This window comes from Macrobrachium nipponense, chromosome 3 (assembly GCF_015104395.2).
Source record: "Macrobrachium nipponense isolate FS-2020 chromosome 3, ASM1510439v2, whole genome shotgun sequence".
NCBI lineage: Eukaryota > Metazoa > Arthropoda > Malacostraca > Decapoda > Palaemonidae > Macrobrachium > Macrobrachium nipponense.
The window spans coordinates 106,600,939-106,618,673 of NC_087202.1; the positions used below are offsets into that span (position 1 = coordinate 106,600,939).

The 17,735-nt window shown below is 41.2% G+C and overlaps 2 protein-coding genes across 5 annotated transcripts in view; both read right to left on the bottom strand.

Annotated features, from left to right (window-relative positions):
* Positions 1 to 13,700, bottom strand: part of LOC135221938 (structural maintenance of chromosomes protein 1A-like) — a 55,137-nt gene extending 41,437 nt beyond the window's left edge. For all 4 annotated transcript variants that reach the window (XR_010316128.1, XR_010316127.1, XM_064259969.1 and 1 more), the window contains exons 1-3: positions 13,564 to 13,700; positions 13,019 to 13,171; positions 11,609 to 11,802 (exon numbers count right to left, since the gene is read on the bottom strand). Coding sequence is in view for 2 of the 4 variants with exons in the window: in XM_064259969.1 (XP_064116039.1) it covers positions 11,609 to 11,656 (48 nt within the window). In the remaining 2 variants the exon portion in view is untranslated. The remainder of the gene's footprint in view (positions 1 to 11,608; positions 11,803 to 13,018; positions 13,172 to 13,563) is intronic.
* The window catches only part of LOC135222469 (structural maintenance of chromosomes protein 1A-like), a gene marked incomplete at its 5' end in the record, with an annotated part of 56,416 nt that continues 51,408 nt past the window's right edge, over positions 12,728 to 17,735 (bottom strand). Inside the window, 5 exon segments of the mRNA XM_064260556.1 lie at positions 12,728 to 12,835; positions 13,019 to 13,171; positions 13,564 to 13,699; positions 14,559 to 14,616; positions 15,201 to 15,393. Coding sequence (XP_064116626.1) covers positions 12,728 to 12,835; positions 13,019 to 13,171; positions 13,564 to 13,699; positions 14,559 to 14,616; positions 15,201 to 15,393 — 648 coding nt within the window.

Sequence of the window (17,735 nt, forward strand, 5' to 3'; positions counted from 1 at the left end):
TGATTGATCTGGAACAACCAAACTAAGTCCACAGCGTAGCTCGTAACTGACTTGGGCGCCTTTGACAGCTGCGCCGACTGACTGTTCGGTTGTGTGAGGCAAGCTGTCCAAGCATCCGAGCAAGTCACATGACTTTCTCCTTTAAAGGGTTATGCCGAGAGACCATACAAATCGTCTATTTGTTTGCCACCAATGCCGGACCGGACGGCAGGTGATGAGTTCTCTAAGGCATGTGCCCAACAGGTGAAAGTTAATTGCCTTCTAGAGACTGAGGTCCCTGATGGCTAAGACAGAATTCTCATAGTAGTTGAATCTCAGCTAAGGAGAAACACACTACTGTGCCGTTGAAGACGAAGGTGGAAGGTGAATGCTACCTACGTCTTCACAGCCGTAATCGAGAGAAGTAATTCTCAAGATTCTGAACCTGTGCTTACAAAAGACTGAAAACGCTAAACCACTATTTCATTGCTGTTCAGTGAGAGTTGTAGTTGCAATGAAAGTGGGGCGCTTTTCATAATGAAAACACAGGGATGTATTGCTTGAAGAACTGCTTTCTCATGGGCTGATCATCATCTTCTTCAGGTTATCCAGGGAGGACAATACTTGGAAGAAGAGCTGGCAGGGCGGGGAGCAGGCGATGTGATGTCTTCTGTCGTACATCTGTAATCGGGGTGAACAATGAACAATTGCACACCTACGAATAAGAGATATTTTTAGAAGACAAACTCAGATGTCTGAAGAAATCATTCTGCATTATCGCAGGGGTGCGATGCAGCAGGAGACTAGGCTACAGACTTCTGTTACCTTTGCGGTAAACAGAAAGATGATAGTGAGTCTAGTGAGATATCTCTGTCTGAAAATTCTTGCAATGTCCCTAGGCGATGCAGTAGAGATGGTCATTCATGTATGCGAGAATCCCCGTCAATCAGAGGCCTAAGTCTGTGATTGTCGGGCAGAGATACGGTTCGGTAGTCAATCATTGTAGTAGAGAGACATAAACGTCCGTGCATCTCGGAAAGCCAGCTGGTACTGGGCTGCGTCGGCAGCCCAATACACAGTTAGCTCTCGCTCACTCGTCATCCTGAGTTGCCAGGTAATCCATTCCAAGAAGGAATACGTTCGGCTAGAACCATCGAGCGTAAAAAAATGACGCTCGAGCAATTGTATTTAAACGAAACGGATTTCGGTGAATACAAAAGCTGAGGTGGTGTTGTCGTAACAATACCATAAGTATCTAAAATCGAAACTGGTAACAATCCTGGGAGGTTGCAGGCAGTCCCGAGTTGCAGTTCAATTAAGATACTATTCGTCTCGGTCACAATCCGTAGAGTTAACTACGGTATGTGCCTACTCCCTGGACAATTCAACTGATTAACAGAATCATGTCGCGAAGGTAATATGTATACGTGTATATTTGTAGGTTCCTGTACAAAGACCTCCATCCTAAATTCTTTTCCCATTCGAGGAATGATCCATAAGATGGGAAGCCGACACTCTTCATTCTCTAATCAAGAGAGTGAAAGAGAAGTCTTCCCTAAAGGAAAGCTTCAATGGTGATAACAGAATACCGAAGACGATAGTTCAAGCCAAACTGGATGTTCCCGTCCATTCTTCTCTATCCCAGGGTTGGTCGCCTACTGTGAGATATTCTTCCTTCAGCAGCAGTGCTTCTTCCAACGCTAGAAATTCCAGGAATTCGAGCATTCGGCGAGATTCCCGATTATTGTAGTAACAATATCGGGATTCTCGTCTAGCCCACTCTGGACCGTGGTTTCGTAAAAAAAAAAAAAAAACCGAACACTTTGAGTGCTAGAAATTCCGCAGAATTCTAAGCGCTGGTGGTCCTCCCGATTCCCATAGAAATCGAGGATGGGGCAGGATCCTTCCTCAACGACGGGGACTTACATCCGGTTAGGACCCGAATGTCCCCACAGGAATGCAGTCCCCAACATGGAATCCTACAGAGAACTCTCTGCAGGATCCCTCCCCTTTCCCTCGTAGCCGTAAGAGAGAGGGAATGGGGAAGGAATTGGATACTCGCTTGCCTTCCCAGCAGAAACTAGCAGTTGGATTAGTGAGTACGAGCAGCCATCCCCTTGCGGCGATGGCCTCTCAGAGTCTGGGAAAAGTATCGTCGGAGAAAACATTTTCCCAAGGAGAGTTACAAAACTCGTACGTAGGTTAAGCGTCTGCCGCCACCGTGAACGTCCGTCTGGGTGGGGCTGATCGAGCGCCCTGACAGGAGAGAGCCGATACCGTCCTCCGACGAGTCCCATCCTCGTCGAGGCCGAAAACCTCTCAAGAGGACCGAAGGGGGAGCACGCCCTGGTCTCATTGAATGCGTGGTCCAAACGGACCGTCACGTGAACAGTGGTGATGGTCCCTCCAGAGTCTGGGAAGCGTCATTCATCCTTGCCAGCCCCCCCACCCTCACGGTCACTCCTGTTTGCCTCGTTTCTCCCGGTGTAGTCTAATGGGAGGTTGGAAGGGACAGGTGAGGGAGACGATGCTCCTACCCTTCCTACTAGCATGCTAGTAGGCTGGGAGGACTGCAGGCGATCGCCAACCAACGGTGGCGATTGAGCTGCAGGTCTGGACCAGCGGCTTCTTGGAGAAAAGCTGGACCAAGGAACGGAGCGTCGGTCTTATGTCAGGGGAGCTGTTATGAGAGCTCCTCCCCTGCCTACCAGCCGAACCGGTAGGCTGGGAGGACTTGCTGGTCTGGACAAGCGGTTGGCGATCATTCCCCGAGGTCGTTGTGCTGACGAATCAGCACAATGACCTCAGCAAAATTCTCTGGCTCTCAGGAGTGCCCTCATCTTGAGGAGTAGGACCATCAAGCCCCTCCAGCAAGAGCGATTCCCGAGACCCCATCTTCAGAGGAGGAACAGCGGCAGACCCATCCTGGTCTCCTGCCACTTGCGCATAACGACCTGGTCGATCCGAGGACCGTGCCTGGCACGTAGGACGTCATGGCACGCCCCTCACGATCACTCCTTGTTGCCTCGCCCTTCCCGCCCGGTGTAACCCCGAGGAAGTTGGAGGAACAGGAGAGGAACACCTGACGCTCCCCCCTCGCTCACCGGCAGAACCGGTGTGCTTGGGGGGCTGCAGGTGATCGCCAACGGTGGCGATCAAGCTGCAGGCCTTGGTACGTGCCGCTCCCTGGGGCGAGTGGCTGGACCGAGACAGCAGCACCCCGTCCCGTGTGTCAGAGGAGCTGCTGCTGGTCCCCCTATCCGTCCGGTCCCGGTGGTAGGAGCGGCGGTCAGGGGACCTGCAGAGACCACTGTCGTGATGGGATCCGGTGCCCGTTCTCACGGCGAGTCGAACCGCTGGAACCAGCCGAGGCTGGTTCCTGCGATCAAGGGGACTCTTACCAGCCTCCGCCTGTGGTCGGTCTAGGACCGTCACGGCAACCCTGGTAACCAGCTGGTCGCTATGAGAGCGATCGCTGGTCTAGCGAGTCACCTGAGCAGCTCTCGCCAGCCTTCTGCTCCGTGCCTTGGTCCTGGCGCCGAGCGAAACTCGGACGTCTGGGCCCTGGCTCTGCACAGTCGCCAGCGGGCGCCTCGTACACTCGGTACCTCTCGCAGCGAGCGAGAGGTCGAGCCAGAACCTGGTGTAGTGGCAGCGCCCCTACACCAGGCGAGGAAGTACCAGTGTTAGCCGGTACTCCTCTGGTCCCCGTCTTATTCTTCCTTGCGGAAGGAGAGATGGGCCCTGCTCCCCAACCCAAAGGAGCAGGAGGACCAGCAGAAGACCCCCGTCCCACAGGAATGAGACGGGCCCTTAGAACCGAAGGAGCCTTCTTAGGGGGGAAGGAGGCAGCCTTCTTCTTCCTTGGCTTGGAAGCCTTAGGAGTCGAAGGGGAAGAGGCGGCAGCAGTCGACGAAGAAGACGACGACATCACCTTCCTCTTCTTCGTCGGCTCCCTCAGGACAGGCATCAAGGTCCTCCATCCAGGATGGAGCCGGGGCTGCTGTTGCTGCAACAGGGCCCAGCTGCACCTGTCCAGAAGGAACCAGCATCTAGGGCAGCAACACCCCGGGCTGGAACGACGTCGGCAGGTGCGGGAACAGCAGGAACCGCAGCAGCAGCAGCAGCAGGTACGGCAGGTAGAGCAGACAGGGCAGGTACTCTAGGAGACGGGGTAGCAGCCAGCGACATCCTGGGTACCGGCGGCAGGTCCAGGGGCGAGCTCTTCGGGCAACGGAAGACCGGGGCTGGCAGCACAAAGAACCCGGGAGGGGGAGGCATGCCCCTCCCCGGCATGGCAGCGATCGGGCCCTGCACGTTGGCCGTTGCGTCACAGACATCACGAGAGGGGTGTAAACCAGGTGAGGAGGGGCGGTGTACCATGGAGACGAGATTGTGTAGTGGTGGTCACTGCTCCCGCCAGATGCTGGAGCAGACCCATGGACGCTCGGCGTGCCCTGAAACCCAGCAACATCCACACCTGGCCAGGTCGTCCCCCGCAGCCCCTCCAAGAGTCTGGAGGAGCCCTGAGGAAGCAATAGTCAGAAGTTGTGGGGGGGGGGGGGGGGCGGCGGCGGCGGCAGAAGACCCCGAATACAAATGCACGTCGGGTAATGAGCGCTCTCCTCTACGCTTGATGGATCGGGCGAAGAGAAGGACCTAGGAAACCCACCCCCCTCCCCACCGAAGGGGAAGGCGCCATACCGTGGGGGCAGGAAAGAAGACAAAGTATCGGTTACCAAGGGAGTCGCAGGAGAGCTTTCCGACGACTCCTTGGCAGGCCTTCGTTTCTTCCTGCCCTCGTACAACACCCACTGCACCTCCGACCAATTAGAACAAATGTTAGACGGCTCGGCCCGAGCGCATTCGCGCCCTCGCACCGAGCGCAAGGGCATGAGGATCTATTTCCGGGAATGAGCGGAATCCTTGATCCATAATAATAATAAAAAAAAGAAAATGAAAAAAGAATACTGTACTTACAATTTTCACTTTCACTTTCACACAAAAAATACAAGGCTCGGGCGAGCATTCGCGCCCTCGGCACCGAGCGCAAATGAGGATCAATCTTTGGAAAAGAGCAGAAGACCCCACACTTGCGGCCCTCCACCCCCTGGTACACGCTACGGTTTGATGGGGGGGCGCGGGGATAGCTCCAAGTCTGATGATTCATAAAATCCAATGTAAAATAAAAGATGAAAAAAGAACGGTACGTACTTACAATTCACTTTCAATACTGACAAACCAAGTTGGAAAATTCACAACAAAAGCAAAGCATACGACGATGAGCGGGCAGAGATCGATGACGAACACGTCCTCCACACACACGGCCAAAAGCAAAAGTAGTTCTTCACCTCCCAGTCGCGCTGCGCACGCATTGTCTGACAAGCAGTTAACTACCAAACTCCCTTGTTCGAAGCTTACGACTGTCCCAGCTGCCGCTAGTTACCTTCCTATAGTAAAAGGACGATGGTTTGTATATCGTACCGGAACAAACCTCCTGCCAAGGTTGATCCATGAGTTGGATGCATATGACTATATCGAAATGCTCCTTCCAAAATTCACGCAAGGTGAGGTTTGTGGTATAGTTGATTTCGAAACATCTCTTGAAAAGATGTTTCGTATACAGCTTCTTGAAGTTCAATAATCACTTGCTAGTCCATGGGCTGCAGGAGAGGGGTGGTGTTAGGCAGAAGATAAAGAACCTTGGTGTAAAGAATACTCCGCTAGGATATCTTCCTCGAGGCCAGGAGGGTGAGAAAGGGCATTGCCCAACAACAGCAGACATTTCAGAGAGAGGCGCTCCTCTTCCAAGAATTTCTTCACTGTCGGGCCAAAACCACAGATTTACCCACCTGGTGAACAAAAGTCTCATTACCCATGGCTTTCACATTATAGCCATCCACATCACTGGAGGCATCTCCTTTAGCACTTTGTGGGCCTTGAAGGCTCAAGGAGTCTTCGAATGATACACAAGTAGGGGCTTGACTTTACAATCCCCACTGGCATTGGAACATAGTGCGAGCGTAAGCCTGTTTTTCATAGGCTATGTCGAACGGCTTAATGAACGGCTTCTGCCGCTTTCGTGCCCGAGCTGGCCGCCGGCTCCCTCCCTATGCCGCACCACCGAATGGATGGCCAGTCCATTTACAGAATTTATCAAACCACCCACGAGAAGCCTTGCTCCTCCGTTATCTTCGGCCTGGGCAATCAGATCACCGAAAATAGCGCTGGCCTTGTGGCAGATTACCGTCTCGGTTATCGTATCGCCAGAGATTTCTTTGTCTTTTACCCATACAAGAAGCAGCCTTTCCACTCCATTATGCAAATAGCTCCTCTTGTTCGACAAAATATTCATGCCCATTAGAAGGTGAAGCTGCTTTGATGGCTTCCTTCTGCTTAAGGATGGTGCCTATCGTCGATGGATTTAAGCCGTATTCCTTAGCGATCACACTTCAACTGCATGCCAGCTTTCATACTTTTTAATTATCTCCATAGAAAGCATCCTCTTTTTCCATGAACTTCAGCAACTTTCTTGGGACCCATGACTATAATTAACCCTTAAACGCCTAAGGCATATAATAAAAATCATCTCCTGTATGCCGAGGGGGTCTCGGAGTGAGCGCTGAAGCGAAAAAAAATATTTTTTTCAGAAAATCACAGCGCACTTAGTTTTTCAAGATTAAGAGTTCATTTTTGGGTCCTTTTTTTGTCATTGCCTGAAGTTTAGTATGCAACCATCCGAAATGAAAAAAATATCATTATCATATATAAATAATGTGATATATGATAGCGGGAAAACAAAATTTCTTATATAATTTTATTCAAATCGCGCTGTGAGCAAAACGGTTAAAGCTAAAGGGTTACTTTTTTATTGTTGTATTGTACACTAAATTGCAACCCATTTGGTATATAACACACTGCAAAACAATCAAAGCAGCACAATTTTAAAATATTTATCACAAAATGATGCATGAATTCGTAACGAGCGGAAGTAAAAAAAATGCTTTTTAAAAATTCACCATAAATCTAAATATTGTTCTTGAGACTTCCAATTTGTTCCAAAATGAAGATAAATGATAGCATATTACTATACTGTAAGAGTTGTAGCTTACAATTGCAGTTTTACTACCATTTCGGATGAGTTAAAAGTTGACCGAATGTCAAATTTTTTTTATATATAATTTTTTTATATGCAAATATTTCAAAAATGAGAAAAGCTACAACCTTCAATTATTTTTTGTTGTATTCTACATGAAATTGCGCACATTTTCATATATAAAACTCTATGAAACGCCTAATATGTAACAGAGCAAATATTCCGAGAATGCGACGTACGCATTTCGGAGATCTGCGGCGGAGAATCCGCGTGCGGAGAGAAGGAAAGTATTTTAAAAATTCACCATAAATCTAAAATATTGTGCTACAGACTTTGAATTTGTTTCAAAATGAAGATATATGACTGAATATTACTAGACTGTAAGAGTTTTAGCTTACATTGCGTTTTTCGACCATTTCGGTGGAGTCAAAGTTGACCGAACGTGGTTTTTTTTTCTATTTATCGTGATTTATACGCAAATATTTTGAAAATGAGAAAAGCTACAACCTTCAATTACTTTTAGTTATGTTTCTACATGAAATTACACACATTTTCATATATAAAAACTTTATGTAACGGCAAATTAAAATGGTGCAAACATTACGACAATCGCACGTATGATTTTTTCGGAAGAGTTACCGCCCGCGGACGTAAGGAAAAAAGCTTTTTTTTTCTTCATAAATTCACCATAAATCAAAATATTGTAATAGAGACTTCCAATTTGTTGCAAAATGAAGGTAAATGATTGAATATTACTAGAATATAAGAGTTTTAGCTTACAATTGCGTTTTTTGACCATTTCGGTAGAGTCAAAGTTGACCGAAGGTTGAAATTTTGGCACTTAGCGTTATTTATATGAAAATATTTCAAAACTAATAAAAGCTACAACCATGGGTTTGTTTTTTGTTGTATTGTGCATGAAACTGCGCACATTTCCAAAATATAAAACTTTTTTGTAACGGGCTAATTTAAAATGGTGCAAACATTACGACAATCGCACGTATGATTTTTTCGGAAGAGTTACCGCGTGTATGTAAGGAAAAAGTTTTTTTTTCATATATTCACCGTAAATCAAAATATTGTGCTAGAGACTTCCAATTTGTTGCAAAATGAAGGTAAATGATTGAATATTACTAAAATATAAGAGTTTTAGCTTACAATTGCGTTTCTTGACCATTTCGGTAGTCAAAGTTGACTGAAGGTTGAAATTTTGCCACTTATCGTTATTTATATGAAAAATATTTCAAAACTGATAAAGCTACAATCATAAGTATTTTTTTTGTTGTATTCTACATAAAATTGCGCACATTTTTCATACATAATACTCCATGAAATGGCTAATTTAAAATGGTGCAAAAATTGTGTCAGTGATGAACAAAAAATTCTGGGGTTTTGGGAGTATGGTCACTGATACTTTTTAGTGCAATAAGAAAGAAATTCGCACTTGCGCGCCTGCGTAACGATTGTAAACAAAACAACGCCTTGACTCATGAGCTCCCAGCATCCCCCAAGGCAGGCGTGATTCAAAAGTTTTCGGCTGGTAGGCCCTATAAGTATTTTTTTCGCAAATTTTTAAAAAACTTTTCTATGTCGACGTAAATTACGTCCAGTCGGCAACCCGACAGGAACAATTTAAATCTCAACGTAAAATACGTCCAATAGGCGTTTAAGGGTTAAGTTAATTAAGTAAACACACAACAGGATAAGTAGAAAGTAAAATCACTAACACGAATTTACATTAACAAACTAAATACGTATATGTGAACGAACGAATTCCGTGTGTGTACGATAACGCTGGTGCTACGAATGTGGCCAAAGGACGCCTTTACGTAGAGGCATGATGGGATAGATGCTGACCAATAGGAGAGCAGGATCTTCCGGCAGTGACTAGCATCAGGAACCAATGGGAGAGGGGAGGATGGTGGTGAGTCTACAGAGTCAGAGGCACGCGAGTTTTAAAATTGTTTCTTGGTGGTCTGGGTGAATCTCGGGACTTTACAGTAACACCCTTTCGTAACCTGAATTATTTTTGTATGCAGAAGCAAAAAAAAATCTTCGTCTTTTGCTTTCGTAAGTTGGGACTTTCGTATGTCGAGGTCCCACTGTACTCTGCTCAAACTAACAATTCTGGGACCAAGAAAACAGGAGACCTCTAGCTTCCTGTCAAAGTGAAGTGGTCTAATAAGCGCCTTCTCCAAGTAGACAGAAGAGACAATACAATAACCCAAAGGGATGTCCTTTGACAAAATGCTCAGCACACAAAAATTGTTATTTTTTAAATGAATCTTACCTCTTTATTGCGACAGTTGATTCACAAATTAAAGAAAAGATGCGAAAAAGGTGCCAGAACAAATAATAATAACCACTAAGGAAACTGAAAAATTCCACCAGAAATAAGTAGTAGTTTACTTAAACGGTTAGAATCCAGCTGCTGGTCTAGGAAAGGACTATTTCATTATGCTGCAAGAACCTCTGAAAGACGCTAGAGGCTCCTCGTAAGCAATATCAATCTCACTTTGATTACTTGCCTATGAATGAAGGCTCTTCCCTACTCAAAAATAGGTAACTTCATACTAAAATTTCTTAAGTAAATAGGAAAAGCCGAAGAATAGCTACCCAAATCTTAGGGCGACCTGGGATTTAACAACAGGACCGCCTGAGGGGGAGACTGCTCGTGGGCAGACCCCACTGACCTCCCTTAGGCTACCAGTATGCCTCCCCCCAGGGGCTGGGGAGTTTGACAGGGACCTTTGCCTAGGAGAATCAGGAGACGAAAAGCACCTCCTCCACTGCACAACACTATCCTATCACAGGGGTAACATTATAAACCCCAACACAAATGGCAATGGTAGGGGAAGTACGTGAGGGAGCCAAGCAAAGAAGCAAGTAGTAAAATTAAAGGGCTGGTAGCAGGAGACAAAAAATCACAAAAAACTGGAACAGTGTTATCTGACTAGGTGCCCAAGTATCACAAGAAAACAACTTGAACACCTGTGTAGCTTACAATATTGAGTGCTCAGGCACCCCTGGGTGCTACTAGGCGCACAATCTGCTCCCCCTAGGCAATCAGCACCAATGGGCTCAGCAGGCACGCTAAAGCAATATTACTCTGTTCCCTCAATTGGTTTTAATTAAGCACAGTCCTCTATAGGAATGTTCTCTCTGTAGTGGGTTCTTGTAGGTTTTCAATGAAAGTAGCTCTCTATAATTAATACAAATTTTAATGTTACTTTTACTAGGATCTCAATAGACCATCCTCCGAAAACATATCATAACTACGTAATTCTCTCCTGCTACATTATCCCCTTTCAATTAAACAATTCTGGAAAGGAAAGACTGATAAGCTTTTAAATTTATTGCAATTTCGTTGCAGAAGCAAACATGATATTAAGTGAAAGTGGTGATAACACTTTATAACCACAATAATTACTAATCATGCAAAAATGCACTAAAGAATTAAAATTCATCACCAACAGCATTCTGGTAACAAATGCAATGTTTACATTATTATGCTACTCTATCAGGAAGGTAGCTAATGCAATGTTTACATTACTACACTACTTGCTTATCAACTCAGTCACATTTTACTTGTCATGTTACTCTTTGTAATGATGGTTCAATCAAAGATTGCTACTGAAACAAATAATTGAACAATATCTGGTCAGTAAAAAATAAGTAAACATCGGTCCGACAAACCATGTTTACGTATTATAGTCCGACCCTCGTCAAAGAGTAGTTAACCAATAAACTGCAATTTTGCTGTAAATGCAAACTATTGCTGTACTACTTTGGTAAAGGGAAAAAAAAAAAAAAAAAAAAAAAAATCGAGGGAATAACTCATCTTGAAGCTTTCAGCTGAAACTATTCCACTTTCGGTTTGTATATCAAAGTCCAGTAAATAACCAGCAAAAAATGAATAACTTCTGCTGACACCAGATGCTTACACCAGGTGTCACAGAAACATAATGAGATAATCGGCTGCGTCATTCCTAACGTTCTTTTAGGGGTCGAGACTGGTGTCAACCACACAATTTCGGTGTTGCTGCCACAGAATATGAATCTATACTGCTCCAAATAACAGAAACTATAAGTATGTAATTACTAGGTAAGTTGCATTACTAATAAACAAAACATAATTGGAATCATAAACAAACAAGAACAAGAAGTTACATTATTATGGCAAAATTATAAAAGTCAAACAGAAGAGCAGTTGGCTACTAACAGTATAAAAAATTCATTCACAGAAAACTCACTAAACATTACATCAAAAAAACTAAATAAAAATCAAATGAGACACCATGAAAACAAAATCTTATCAATGATGCATAATTAAACCAAAAATTAGTAGTATCTGCCAAGATCTGTAAATCACATTCTGTTAGTTTAGGGATATTTTGATTAATAGGGTTTTAACATAATTTGAAAATAGAATCCTTCAAACAATGTCAGAATATTATAACAGGTTGATTACCCCAAAACACTAATACTGCTACATGCCTCAGGAAAAATAACAATTTGAAGTCAATTACCTACCTTATAAATCCCATCTATCTCATTGGATACATGCTCAAAGAAAGCCATGAATCTATCATAACGCTCTTTTTTGCACCTTTCAAAGGCTTGCTTTGCTTTTCTTGCTCTCTTCCTAGCACTGTCAAACTCAGAGTTGGTCTCCTGCAATTTTCTCTTGCAAGGTCAAGTTTTTGCATAGCCTTCATATTGGGTGCCTGAAAGCAATAAAATAATGTTAATGAACAAATCAACTTCCACACACACACACACACTACAAATATAAAATGAAAACAAATTAAAATCAATTCCCAATATGATGTGTAAACTCTATAACAACTGACTAAATAAAAATGTAAATGACTTCATGTAAACACAAATACATAAAAAAAACTGATACGTACTAGTCTGAGGAATTTAGTCAGCCTTACATTAACTAAATTTACATATAACATTCAAGGTAAGACTGCAAGGGCATCAGGCATATACAGGCCAAAAGCTGAAGAAAATAATACTAGCAGCATAGTGTTACTAAAGGCAGCAGCACAGAAGGAAGTCGGAGGTGCCATCTTGGGAAGGATTTTCTCCTCCTTCGATGGATGTTTCTCAAGTCCCCTCATTGTTCTGCTTCTCCTTTGGCTAGACCTCCTCCAAAGAATGGAATAATATTTTAACAAAATGGTCCACATCAGCTGTAGACCAACAAGACTACTGATAAACAGACTTCTTCCTGATTGGGTCTACCAAACTAACAAATTTCAAGCTAGTCAGACAATGACTTTGGTGGCTCCCAAGCTCAATACTTAGCCTTGTTCAACCTTAAAAGCAGAAGAAAAAACAAGGCAGAAGGTTTGGTGCTATTAGCTTTGACCTTCAAAGATGCATCGATGAATTTAAACCTGGACAAAACCGACTTGGCAACCACAAGAGACTGCCAGCAATAATGGTGAAATCCAGTCTCTGCTGTGTTAGTAAAGTAATAGCTTAATGAACATTTGGTAAGTTATAGTACTGAGTTACTTTATATTCTAAGACTGTTTTTTGCTGAAGTTTAAGAAAGCCTTCAACAAGGTTGAGTTCAGTATTACTATATTCCCGATTTAAGACGCAAGTCAACCATTGACAAACAAACAGGAACAATATTCAATGCATAACAATGCAGAATTTAAAATGTTTCCTAAGGAAAGATAGCTCATAAAAAATCTTGCAAGACTTTACAATTATACCAATACTGTTTTTGTGCTTGTGCAACTGAAGAAAACAATGTTTATCAAAAGTAAGTTTGCAGTAAAGAAAAGCCCAAGACTTACTAGCAATCATAATCTAAGCTTGTTAGGATTCATATTATCCTCATAATCTGCACCCTGTAGTAATTTTAGCTACTACTCTATGTAAGATAAATAGCACTTTATTTAAATTGAAGAATATACTAACCTGTATTCGTTGAATGGTATTCATCAATTCATTGATGTGTTTCTGCATTCTCTTCTCAGCCTTGGTAACATCATCTGAATCATCTAATTCTTTCTGGCTTTCAGACAGGGAAGAATAATCCATCACAATTCGAGATTCTTTCTCATACATGACCTTTAAAGTATAAGAGGATTTCCGATTTAAAATAAATAACAACAATAATACATGGATCCTTGCAATAGCTTCAACCAGATACTCATTTGTTTCAAGTCCTAAATACTCCTGGAATATGACTTCAAAGCCTGAGTTAAAGAGTAATTTGACACTAACCATCCAATTTAAGAGATTTATCTACGATGATTCAGCATCATAAAAATAGCCTACATCACACTCATTCAGCTGACAATAATGTATTCTCGTAAGCCGAGATCTGATACGATGAGGGACTACAGTACTTGTAACTAAAACTTTGGTTTTACAAAGTAGCATATTACAAGGAAAGAATGGCCTAATAATGAAAAGACCTTGAAGGAATAGAAATTACATAAAAAAGCTCAATTCCTTACCTGGGTATTCATTCCTGAGGAGTACTCAAGAGTACTCTCTCCAGGCTCTCTGCCCTCATTTTCAATATCCTCCATATTACCTCTAGTCATAGGAACCAGAATGTCATCCATTTTACACTGCTTTAGTATAGAATGCCTGAAATATAACATGGAATGAGTCATCAGATTTAAAAAATATAAAAAAAACTGCTGCTAACTTAGGATTCAAGAATCAAATAAAAAAAAAGGTATGATGGTGAGGTTTTGTAACTGGCCATCCATATAGTCCATGGTTACATATACTACAATGCTATTTTATGAGATTCTCTGAGGCTATTCAGTATATTTTTAATATTTCATATCTTGACTTTTATCACTTTCTTAATGATTTTATTTCATTAAACTTTATCTATGGAAAATGAGCTTAAATTCTTCCCAGTAGTTAAAAATTACAATTAATTGTTCATGCTTATGGATTTTGTCCCCTTGAGACTTGATTCATATAACTATTGCATCTAGAATGTAAATGATATTTCCGTGCTGAAAACATACATATCTTTTAAAAATAATGTAAAAGGAAGAGTGAAAACAGCACAATTATAACATAAATATCAGTTCCTATAATTAATGTGACACATTACAAAAATTTATAAGTGAAAACCATGCCTACCCCCTTTGTTTTTGGGGAAGCTAAAACTACTAAGCCTTGAGTCATGTTTTGTCGTGTAAACCTACATGACACTAAGTTCCTCCCTTCATAAATATGACTGAACTACCTGTAATTGACAGTATTATCAAAATTATTACTGATAACAATACATCATGTATTGCCCTGGTAAAGCCTGTGTAATCCCACTGTGTGGGCTCTTTATGATAGTTGTCCTGACCTTAGGGGGTCAAGCAAAACAAGAGATTGGAAAATAAAAAGTCATCAGTGATAAAAAACCATTAGTGACCACTGTTTGTAGGAGGTAAGATGTGTTATGTATGAACATTGAATGTATGACTTAAATTACAGCCAGTGAGATTCTGCAAATTTATAGTACTGGAACACCATTTTAATTTGGACTGTTTCTGCATGAGAACAATACCATCAATGCTGTTATGTAAAAAACTTTCAACGCAAATATGATAAAGACCAGATACCTTCTTTTGCTATTATTAGACATGATTAAAAACTCAAAGATTTGTTTGTATGGTGCTTTTACGTTGCATGGAACCAGTGGTTATTCAGCAACGGGACCAACGGCTTTACGTGACTTCCGAACCACGTCGAGAGTGTACTTCTGTCACCAGAAATACACAAACTCTCACTCCTCAATGGAATGGCCGAGAATCGAACCCGCGACACCGAGGTAGCACGGTAATACCATACCAACCACGCCGCAAAGAGCACAACTTACTAGAAGACAAATATAACCTCAAGTTTAAGACAATAACAGGTTAGGAACACTTGAGTATCAAGTGAGGATCAATACTTTTGAAAAATTTCAATAATCTACTGATGCCAGTCAGCTTGTTCAAATCACAGAGAAAAAATCATTCCTAAATAACAGAAACAAACTTTGAGGAGTTATAACAACTTCATGCAGACCTTATAAAAGTTATTAATAATGCAAATACTAAAATAAAACATTATTAATTGTTACCTTTCTCACCTTTTTTCTGTTCCATCTTGTTCTCTAGCGCATTCATCTGCTTTTGGACTGTCTGAATATCTTTGGCAATTGCTCCCACCTCTCTACGTGCTTTACCAATCTCATCATCCATTTCATCACATTCTGACTTCTTTGCCAGCTTTTCTGACCTCTTCTTATCTAAACTCTCATGGAACTTGTCAATTTCTCCCATCTGTTCCAAAATAAATGTAATTTCATATACAGGTCTACAATCCCTTATCCTTAATTGCTAAAACCAAAAAAAGCTTAACCCTCTTACGCCGATTGGACGTATTAAACGTCGAGTCAAAATGTCTCCCGTATGCCGATTTGGGTACGTATCATACGTCGGTTCAAAAAAGTTTTTTTAAAAATTCGCGGAAAAATACTTATAGGCCTACCAGCCGAAAACTTTTGTATCACGCGCCTTGGGGGATGCTGGGAGTTCACGGATCAAGGCGTTGTTTTGTTTACAATCGCTACGCAGGCGCGCAAGCGCGAATTTCTTTCTTATCGCACTAAAAAGTATCAGTGACACATCTCGGAAATTATTTCGTCACTTTGACATAATTATTGCACCATTTTAAATTATCCTTTACATGAAGTATTATATATGAAAATGTGCAATTTCATGCACAATACAACTAAAAAATACTCATGATTGTAGCTTTTATCAGTTTTGAAATATTTTTCATATAAATAACGATAAGTGCAAAAAATTACAACCTTCGGTCAACTTTGACTCTACAGAAATGGTCGAGAAACGCAATTGTAAGCTAAAATTCTTATATTATAGTAATATTCAATCATTGCCTTCATTTTGCAACAAATTGGACGTCTCTAGCACAATATTTCGATTTATGGTGAATTTATGAAAAAACTTTTTCCTTACGTTCGTGCGATAACTCTTCCGATAAATTTTTTCGTGCGATTGTCCTAATGTTTGCACCCTTTTAAATTTGCCGTTTCATAAAGTTTTATATATGAAATGTGCGCAATTTCATGCAAAATACAAAAAAACAACAACCCATGGTTGTAGCTTTTATCAGTTTTGAAATATTTTCATATAAATAAAGTTAAGTGCAAAAATTTCAACTTTCGGTCAGCTTTGACTCTACCGAAATGGTCGAAAAAACGCAATTGTAAGCTAAAAACTCTTATATTCTAGTAATATTCAATCATTTACCTTCATTTTGCAACGACTTGGAAGTCTCTAGCACAATATTTAGATTTATGGTGAATTTATGAAAAAAAAAAATTACGTTCGCGCAGTAACTCTTCCGAAAAAAATCAGAATTTTGTTTTTTTTTGTGCGATTGTTGAAATGTTTGCACCATTTAAAATTAGCTGTTACATAAAGTTTTATATATGAAAATGTGCGCAATTTCATGTAGAATACAACTAAAAATGATTGAAGGTTGTAGCTTTTCTCTTTTTTTGAAATATTTGCATATAAATCACGATAAATAGAAAAAAAAAACACGTTCGGTCCAAATTTGAACTCTACCGAAATAGTTGAAAAACGCAATTGTAAGCTAAAAATCTTACGGCCTAGTAATATTCCGTCATTTTTCTTCATTTTGAAACAAATTTGAAGTCTCTAAAACAATATTGTGATTTATGGTGAATTTTTGAAAAAATATATTTACCTTCACTCCGCGCGCCGATTCGCGGCGCAAGTCTCGGAATAACGTACATGGCATTATCCTAATATTTGCTCCTTATCATATTAGCCTTTTTATAGAGTTTCATATATCAAAATGTGCGCAAATTCATGAAGAATACAATAAAAATAATTGAAGGGTTGTAGCTTTTTCCATCTTCGAAATATGTGCATATGAAAAAATATATATATTAAAATTTCGACATTCGGTCAAATTTAACTCGTCCGAAATGGTCGAAATCTGCAATTCTAATCTAAAACTCTTACAGTATCGTAATATTCAATAATTTGTCTTAATTTTTTGAAACAAATTGGAAGTCTCTAGAACATTATTTAGAATTACGGTGACAATTTTTGAAAAAAAAATATTTTTTTGCGTCCGCGGCGTTACGAATTCGTACATCATTTTGTGATAATATTTTTCCGGTGTTGCTTTTATTGTTTACAATGTATTATATATCAAAATGATCGCAATTTAGTGTACAATACAACGCAAAAAAAGTAACTGGTTAGCTTTGACTGTTTTCTGCACAGCGTGATTTGAATACAATTATGTATGAATTTTTTTTTTCGCTACCATATATCGCATTATTTACATATGATAATGATATTATTTTTTTTTCATTTCTGATGGTTGCATTCTAAACTTCAGGCAATGACAAAAAAAGGAGCCAAAAATGAACTCTAATCTTCAAAAGTACGCGCGCTGTAATTTTTTGAAAAAAATTATTTTTTCCACTTCCGCCCGCTCACTCCAAACCAGGCCCGGCATACGGGAGACGTTTTGATTTTTAGGGCTCCGGCGTAAGAGGGTTAAAATACCACCATTTTTATTTTTGTGGAGGAAAGTATAACTTCAAAAAGTCAAAAAG